Source organism: Chironomus tepperi, unplaced genomic scaffold (assembly GCF_022539635.2).
Source record: "Chironomus tepperi strain 1889 unplaced genomic scaffold, CSIRO-AGI_Ctep_v1 contig_445, whole genome shotgun sequence".
In the NCBI taxonomy this organism is placed as follows: Eukaryota; Metazoa; Arthropoda; class Insecta; order Diptera; family Chironomidae; genus Chironomus; species Chironomus tepperi.
Window position 1 is genome coordinate 5,935,364 of NW_027226567.1, and position 9,828 is coordinate 5,945,191.

General features: G+C 33.3%; 1 protein-coding gene and 1 non-coding gene across 2 annotated transcripts; both read right to left on the reverse strand.

Annotated features, from left to right (window-relative positions):
• Positions 1-242: 242 nt before the first annotated feature.
• On the reverse strand, positions 243-5,665 carry Inx7 (innexin 7). Its single transcript, XM_070650415.1, has 6 exons — positions 5,063-5,665; positions 2,744-2,846; positions 2,378-2,683; positions 2,027-2,303; positions 1,816-1,948; positions 243-1,425 (listed from the first exon to the last, which is right to left on the reverse strand). Exons 1-6 carry the CDS (start codon positions 5,200-5,202, stop codon positions 1,047-1,049), a joined length of 1,338 nt encoding a protein of 445 aa, XP_070506516.1. The 5' UTR covers positions 5,203-5,665; the 3' UTR covers positions 243-1,046.
• A 3,318-nt stretch (positions 5,666-8,983) lies between these two features.
• TRNAS-GCU (transfer RNA serine (anticodon GCU)) lies at positions 8,984-9,087 on the reverse strand. The gene is made up of 2 exons: positions 9,051-9,087; positions 8,984-9,028 (listed from the first exon to the last, which is right to left on the reverse strand). It is a non-coding gene; the product is annotated as a tRNA-Ser (tRNA).
• Positions 9,088-9,828: the final 741 nt, after the last annotated feature.

Sequence of the window (9,828 nt, forward strand, 5' to 3'; positions counted from 1 at the left end):
CATCGAATAATCATTTAGATCATTATTAGGCAACCTGTGTACCGCGGCAAACAAGTTTGTTGCCAAAATATATGCTGAGTGCGGTTTCGTTCGATGCTTACCACCAAGGTATGCTGTTTACTTTTCCATCGAAGCGTGACTAAGCCGTAAGCTCTTCTTACGGAAGAGATAGAAGAGAAGCTGCTTCAAGTCGACTTTAACAATAACTGAACGACCCCTAATCATCTTTTAATAAGACAAAGTTTTTTAAGATTCTATAAAATTCTTTATTATAAGTATTAAGCTAACTAAATCACATTTATAGTTTCTAATACATTTTTAAATATCTAATGGAAATTTTTTCGAGACACACACAATTTTTATTATATAGACTCAGTGCTTTTCATCATGTTTATCATGGCAAAATAAAATATGAAGCATCATGCTATTGCCAAAAATTATCATTTATCAACATTTCATAATCATTAGGGATATTTTGTCAGATTTTTATGGGGTAAGGTGGGGACTTTGGGAGCCTGGACTTCAAAATTCCAAAAAAAGCAGCTCAACTATGGAGTCGCGTCTAATGGAGTTCAGACTTCAATGTGAAGTCCGAACTCCATTGGTTGCACTTCCACATTGAAGTCCTGTCAACTCTGGGTTAGATCAGCAAGGGTTTCCGATTTCTTGACTTCCACAAATTCTCAAGATCGAATCAGAATCGAGACATTCCAGGAGTAACTCGATCTCAATCCAGTCTCAAGGTCCTTTAACTTACCATTAACTATCAGATCCGCTTTAAAGTCAATAAAAGTCTTAAATTTCAATTAAATTTAGAGCTTGAAGAACATTTAATGAATTACAGCCCGAAATCCTCAAAAGTACAAAATCCCCAATTCAAGCCTCATCCCAAACTTCCATCCAAAATCTGACAAAAACACCCCTAAAAGTCATTACATAACATAGGACAGCAACAATTTCGTTATTTATGATATGTCATAAGTCACAATTAATTATCTCAAAAATAAATAAGCAGTCAATTATTTAACAAACTTTCCAGTCATGATTCACACAAATTTAACTTTCTTTTCATTAACAGCCATCAACGAACTCGGTGGTGCACTTTCCATGTCAACCGAATGTAAACTGTCATCATCTGTTTCGTCATTGTTTTCTTCTTGCGTCAACTTTTCCTTTTCATTTAAACTTGCATTGTCATTGTCTGACTCATGTCCATAAATCATTGAATTTTTCTCACTCTGTACTTCTGGTATGATATATTCGAGTAACATTTTACGAAATAAATATGGTTCCATGTTTTTGGCTAGATAATAAAGAAATAGCCAGTCGGAGAAGTAAAATTCATTTGTAACGACAAGCATGTCCCATGGATTCATTTTTCCAGGACATGCAGTTGAAAACACAAAACCATTAAATGCATTTGATCTGTGTGGGTGGATAGAGTTGTGGGGATTATTTAATTAAGGTTTGTGGACTTTTGTGAAGTTGGCATGAATTTTGGGAAAGGATTTTTTGGGGATATGAGTGATATACTCAAAGATAAAGGTTGATTCTTCCTCAAATGACAGATGGCAGACAGGAATATATTAATAGGATATCCAATATGTCTATCCGAGCGAATCAGCTGCCTATAAAAGTAGACCAAAAGCAGTCGTCATGGTGCAATTGATTTGGCCAAGTATGTGCTGCTCAGGCCATAAGCTTTACCCATAGCTACGCCAATATCAAACTACATTATCCCCGAAATTCTCATCCAACCATGTCAAAAATCATGCCAACTCCACACAAGTCATAAAATGAACCAATTTATATTACCTTGAATGAAGACACACGGTAATTAATCTCCATATAAGTGATAAAATGGAAACAGTCAATAGAATGCAGTACCAAAACCACAGGAAAATGAAAATTTTCTCATTAATTATATTAAGTGCCATAACACACAATGCTAGATGGTGAAAAGGTTATTTAATTATTGTCAATAAATTTCCTTCCTTAAAAATCACACATTTTGCTGCTTACTTACCATCATGCTTCTGTATAGATCCCGACGCGCCATATTTATGAAAATGACATTTTGTGACTTTTGGAAAGACAATGTCGAGTGTATCCATCGCACCCGTAAAATCATCATGCATGAAATCGATGCCGAGACGGAAAAATTGTCGACCGAGGAAAACATGAGTGAGGTAAATTTGTAGACAGCAATTAAGGAAGTTCATGATTTCACAAGTTATCATTTTTGATGCCCAGTGACGATTAATGATGATGTGTCGTAAAAATGCGATTTTTATTGTCGAAAGCTGTTCGTATAGGAACAGAATATGATGCACTAATTACACTCATCTCCATAATCAATAAAGAACTTTTTACTTACCTTTTTCTGTAGCGTCGACATAGCTTTTATGGTGTAATCCTTATTTATCGTCACATCCTCATCGCTCCGAATATATCTTGATAATAAAACTTTTTGTAGACCATCAACCAGTGCCTTTATTTTTCCACCTTCCCACGATCGCCAAAATAAATGTGGTAAATAGAAAGCTATAGCTTGCATGAATAGAACAAATGGCACCCATTGATAGTAAGCATGATGCGTAACTTCATCATCTGGATAAATTGGTCCAATACCCGGGTGAGGTATTATGCCTTTTTCGAGTAATGTCTGATTTAAGTGACGCACCTGACGAGATTAATTCAGACTTAATAGACATAAAATAATGTGCAGAGCTTATGTACTTACTATTGTGAATGTTGTTGTGAAAAAGCAGAATGTATTCACAACATGCTCGGGAATTGTCGGTCCTCCTCCTACCATGCACCGGATATGCTCACCTATGTAGCTTCTATAATCAAAAAAGAAGTAAGTGTGGATTGAATAGTGATGACAAAATATGTTTATATCATGAAGGATTTGTGGAGTTATTATGGACATGAATTTTACAAATTTCTATGTCCTGTGGCGTGTGTATGAGGAGAAATGTCGTGTACGGATGAATAAATTACATCCCGAGTGATAAAGGACCTTAAGTTGACGAGATGACAACTTGAAGTTAATAATGCGAATGGATATTTTTGAGGACATGAGAATTAGATGCCGTCATCTCGTCAACTTGTCGGCCGGGCATTCTTAGAATTGAATTTCAATTTATGCCTGCCATGACAAATATTTGAGTCAGTGTATCACTTTGATGTATTCTTTTTTGACATAAATTCATGCCTGATCGGCTGTCTTTTAGCTATAAATATCAAATTTAAACGCCAACATTCATATGTCAGTTGCCATGTACACTTGTTGGATTACGAAGCGACATAAATTTACATGAAGATTAATCGTATCGATTTCGATACTTTGGCGATTACGTGCTTAGGTGAAATGAAACCAATTTTTATCAAAATTGATGTTTCATTCGTTTCCCAGGCCAGTTGTAGTAGCTGAGGCAAGTGACATAATAAGCGATTTATTAAGACTTCGTGATTCTGTTTTTATCTGCCTTTTTATTATCAATTTTTAATGGAATTAGCTAGATTCTATTGGATTTTATGACCTTCGGAATTTGAGATTACAAGCAGCATACAGTATAGAAATTAACAGCATAATAAGCTAGCTATCAAATTACCAATCCCTAATACAAACTTCCTAATTGTCCTCCCATTATTAGTACTTATAACATTATCAAAAATAATTTATTTAAAGCAATCAAGAAGAATTTGTGCTTGTTTTCTCATTGATGAGGAACCAAAAAAATAATTTTTTTGCCGACCTTTTTTCCTTCATAATCGATAAATAAATTGAAATTCCTCTTTTGTTAAACGAAAAAGAAGAGAAAATAATTTTTTTAAGGGACATAGAAAGGAATTTTTTTATGTACGAAAAAAAAAAAAAAATCGCATTATAAATTTAATGATGTCGCATTTGTGTTGCTTAGTATCCTTCATAAAATAATTTTCTAGCAAGTCATTTTTATGATGTAATTTTGTTTGCTGTTTGATTGCAGGTTTGATTTCATACAGGGGTGGAGGTAATGGTGTTCAAAATCTTTTTTATTAAAATACAGGCTGAGTAGCTTTGTGACGGTACTCAATAATCTCAAATTCTGCTATTATTCCATCACAGATAACACATGGATGCAAGAATATTGAAAATGTAAAGAATGGAGATCAAAATGCCGACGAGGAACCAGTTTGATGGAAAATTTGGTTAAATTCTGATTTGACGTCGACCTGACCTGATATTGAATTATGTCTCCTAATGTAAATCAAGGAGTTTTCTGGATTTTAACGATAAATTAGCCTTTGTCGGCAATATAATATCGTGAACAATGTGCAAATCCCTGTCATATCAACAACATTGTATAAAATAATTGAAGGATCGGTCTATGGTGCAAATCAATCCCACGTACTCCCAAACGAATAGCAAAAATATCCAGTATTTTGCTTAACCACTCGGACACAGAGATATTACTCTTTCAATGGTAGATTCGCCTCTACATGAGTCGATACCCCAGATTCAACTCTGCCCTGATAGCACAGGCAAAATTACTCCTGAGTTAGGAAGCCTTCTAGAAAACTTAAATCACCAGCACTGAGAAATAGTAAAGAAATCAGAATACAACTATGGATTTTGGAGACAGGATTGAGATCAAGCTATTGAGATCTCAAAACAAAGTTAAGTGAATTCCATTGAGGATGCACCTATTTGGACTTTTAAAGTCTGGACTCCAAAAGACCAGCCAACTCTGATCCATATCTACATCCCTCAGTTCTATTACAGCAGCATAAATTGAGAAAACCCATAACAAGATTTTTCCAAAGATGAAAATATCCACAAAGTTAACACATTAATATAATCTATAGCCAATGGACGAAGATCTATTAAACATCAATATTTATTCCGCAATTACCAAACTTTCTCATCACCCCTAACAAACACAAATATTTCATTTCCCACCCGAAAAAAAAGCCAATTTCTCCTTCACATTTATTTCCTCGTACTCAAATTTATCACCATCCGATAAGGAAATAAATCCGCAGAGATTTTTTAGCACATAGCAAAACTCACCTTGACGTCACAAGAATTGTGCACACAAGTAAAATTATAAAAGTTAGTCGGTAATGAAACTTGAATCCAATATTGTCGATGGATATAATTTTCCTACTAAGCTTCAGGTGCGGGGATATGATAGAAAATGTTGAAATCATTTCGTTGTAAAAAATTTTTTTATGCACTTTTTTGAGTCACGAATATTTTTTACTGATTTTTATTGCTTCAACCAATGTTGACTCAATTTATTAAACATATTTTTTTTTTCAATCAAAACGACAGACTTTATGATCAATCTCATTACTTTTCATAGTCACTAATAAAAACTTTGCACTTATGCTCTTTGCTGTCATGAACACTCGATATACTCTGTTGTCGTTAACGGTCGACAGTAACAAGCAATTGAATTAAATTCAATTTTAATAGATTTTTTTTTTTGTTTTTTCAATGAATAAACTCAAATGCACTACACAAAATGATTAAATGAGGGCACGTCGCTATGTTTTTGTTCATCAATCGTAAATAGACTAACTACATGTGATCTTTATCTTCGATTAAGTTCTCTTCTTTTTTTAGTGTGTGAAAAAAAATCAAAATTTCTTTATTAAAAATGTCAATATTTACCCGAATGAGTAAAAGAACTAAAAGAGTGAGTTGTGAATTTTTTTTTTTTCGTTAATTTGTGTGAGTTCACTCACAACTCTAGTAGGTGAAAAAAAAAAATATTGTGTATGAAAATAGTTAGCTGAATTTTTGAGAGAATTGTTATCAATATGAGAATCAATTTGGAATTTCAATAGTTAATATTGGTTAATACATTTAAAATATAATACATACATTGTATGTGACTCATGAAAAATGCCAAATGTATTAATTGACGCATGATTGACGCTATTCAAATGTTTGTTTGATTTTTAATTTCAATCAAATTGAAGATTAAATTTAGAATATTTTAGTGGCTTCAATTGGTTTAAATCAGTTGCCGGCAACGTTTTACATACATGGCACACCTTACCACCAGGTAAACCTTGTCTGAAATCTCACATGAGAACCAGATTCGTCAATAATTATTGATGTAGCTAAGAAGAATTATGTGAGTCCATACTCCAGGTGTATGAATCTATTGTCATAAAACAGAGCTCGAAGTCGACTTGATATGTCTATTTTAAAAGGTATCCGGTGTAGAAACGTCAGAATTAAACATGAGTTTGACCTGAGATTGAACTTCAGTAAATCTGATCTCAAGATAAATTCACACTAGCCTGAGGCCGGATTTATGGACTTTTCTATGCAGTGTCCCTTCAATACACGGAGTCCACCCATCTGAAATCGACTATTTCATTCAAAATCAGAATTTTGTGAAACATTTCCTATCATGATCTTCCAAAAAATGCGCTCCTTCCACCAAATTCCCAACCCAAAACATCAAAACTAATTTATCTGTTTTTATTGAATATGGCATCTATTGTTTTGACGAGACTACATTTGTGTACACTCAACTACATAAACTTTTTTTGGAGTGATAATATGAGAACAATTATACCTAACATGCACAGTTGTGTCGTTAAAATGATATTGAATGTCTGGCACATCACTGATAAAATTTTTTTCTTTCTTATGTCACACATATAGCTACTTATATGTTGTTTTTCGTAGATACTTGATAATAATGAAATGATTGTATTGATAATAAGCAGCCGTTTATCGTGTGTGAAAATAAAATAAAAATGATGAATGTTTACTTTGAGATTAGCAAAAGTGACGTGATGTGTCTCTTACACCTTTATCGGATGATGATTTATAATTCAAGATTTATTGTGTAGAATTTTAATTTTTTATGGAGTTGGAGGATTAGATAAAATATTTTAATGCATTGTCATACTGTAAATTCCTGAAATTCTCGGAATAATAGAAAATTTCATTGTCATTTTATGGCAAATCATCTTCAATGTATGTCTATTTACAGGGTATGACTCAATTTAAGTCTGTTTACAAGGTATGATGCAATGCAAGTCTAGTTATAGAGTATGGAGCAATATATTCTATCAAAGATCAGAATTGCAGTGCTGTCAGCTCTTGGGTTCATGTAGTTACACATCGCATTGCTGAAACCCTTCTTCATTATCAATATTATATATCAGTTCATAAGTTATGATCATCAGAAATTTTGATGATTTATTAAAGCATAATCTATGTTTTTTAGTTATTGATAGACAACTTGAGGTATAGATTGACTGAAATTTGTAAATTAGTGCGAATTTGCGTATTTTGAGACTCAAATTTAAATCAAAAAGCTTTCAAAAATTCAAGTTGAACACAGTTGTCCTTCTTATGACACTACTAGCTCTAGCAAGCAAAGATCATCCTTTCAAGAGCTGAGTAATCTATAAGCACGTTCAACTAGTATAATGAAGTAGAACAAGTTCTTGAAACCATGCGCTTTGCCTGTTAGAAGAGATCTTTTATCTAATTTTTGGTCGTCATTTGCTTATAATATATAAAGAATAATCAGGGGCGTATTTAAAACTTATTTGAGGTAAGTATGTTGCACTTTTTAAAGGAGGATTTAGAATTTTTTCTCAAACCTCTAGGGTGGGCAATTTTTAATTTTCGCAGCGCTCTTTTATGGAAAGCGTCTGTCGAAACTCCACACGGCATACAATTCATGGCCATTCCGAAAGTTTTGGAAATTTTTGTGACTGACAATAACTAAACAACACTATTTCGTTGTGGCACAAATCTTGTACATCACTGAAATAAACTGTAGAAAACTTCCTTTTATCAAGAAGAATTTAGAATCTAATAACCCCCCATTACCTATACCTCTGCCAATAATCATCATCATCATTCCATGAGTCACTTAATGCATCCATTGTTGCAGTTTTCGATTCAAAAAGTAATTTCTCATGTATTTTTTTCACCGCGATAAGATAAAAAATTTAAAACCATCAATAAAGCATATATTGATTGACATAAATATAGCAGCATGTGAGGCTTACTCAAGTACACGTGAATTTGTTTTTGGAAACCCGAATTCTTTTAAAATTTAATACGAATACCATTGTGGAATTCAATACCACGAGTTACGAGTAAATAAATTATTTCAAATATCACAAAATAAATATTTTTGGTGAGTGCATTTAGGTTGAACAATGCATGAAATATGTAGGTGATCTAAATTGAAAACTAGAGATTAAAATTGGAACAATTTTTTTTGTGTCCTCATTTTATTTGGATTTAATGGAATTTATTATCAGCTGGATAATTCATTGGATCGTGTCATGCTTATTTTAATTTCGCAATATTGAATTTCGTCCCCACTTCAGGAACTGCTGAATGAAAAATTGTTGAACAAATAGAACATTTCTGATTCAAACAATAAATATTGACTATCTCCTCCCCCTACATGCTGACATCAAAAAATAATCCTTTATGTGATAAGATTCACCAAAAAAAGAACAGCAATTTCCATCCTTTACATCCATAAATGTAAACATATCCAAGTATGTAAGACTTAAGGTTGTGGGTATGTTGCAATACGTGCGATGTCATTACAATAAAATCTAATGTTATTAGTGCCCATATACTTTAAATGAGATATTGTGTGAAGGAACGAGACAGCACATATTGGCATGAATATCTCACGTTCGCGTCTTCCGCGTTATTTAGATAAATAAATTAATATAAAAAGGAGGAAAAAATGAAAAGAATTTTCCTTTGTCTATATAAAATGAGAATAATAGGATGTAAATGTGTGTTTGTGTCTACATATTACATTTTTTATGTTACATCATTATGCGATGACAGAATGGTACATGTAATAATCTAGTGAATATGGATAGGGGCGATGTTTTGTGCTTGGGGTGAATTTTCATAGTACACAGTCCATTTTGCTTGACTTCTGGATTTTGTCAGAATCTAAAATAAAAAAAAAAAGTCCGACGAGGATGAGATTCGAACTCACGCGGGCAGAGCCCATTGGATTGCTGTCGATAACTTAACAAGTTAGCAGTCCAACCTATTAACCACTCTAGCACCTCGTCGTCACGACTTCTGTGTTTAAGCATTTGACAAATGTTTCATTTATACCTTAATATAATCGAGTAAAAACAATTATTTCAGAAACATATGTGAGACATATGGTGTGCTAGGTGATGAACGTCTGTTTATGTGTTTGGAAAAGTATTGACAATGGATAGGTTTTTTTACTATTTTTCCTATGGTTCTGAGGATGCTGACCTGCCACCAAATTTAAAGGCATCGGGGAGTTGGGGAAGCTATCGGTCTGATTCGTTGGGAGACTGTGAGTATACACCTATGGGAATCTAATGGGTCAACTAGTAAAATGCATGCTTATTGAGTATACTCTAAATATAGAGTCAGCCATAATGATTCTATTTGTCTCTCAGAGACACTAGCTACTCCAAAATCCAATCTCCTGAAAATACCACACATGTGTACCTGTATATATGAATAAAAACACAAATTGGATTAAATACAATCCTAATATCATTAAAAAGTACCTTGGATTCGACTAATAATCCTCACAATAGAACTGACACAAGAAGAAGATAATCGAGCTCAACCAATTTAACAGCTAAATAAATCATCATGGACACCCATCAACTCCATAATCTCCTCTAATTCCTTTAGCAAAAGATAAAGTTAATCCGTACAAACTAACCAATAATAAAAGAAGAAATAATAGAGAGAAAGGCGGCGAATGGCACACATTTGAGATGTAATTTCATTTCATCATTTCAAGTTGAAAGAGGAACGGTACA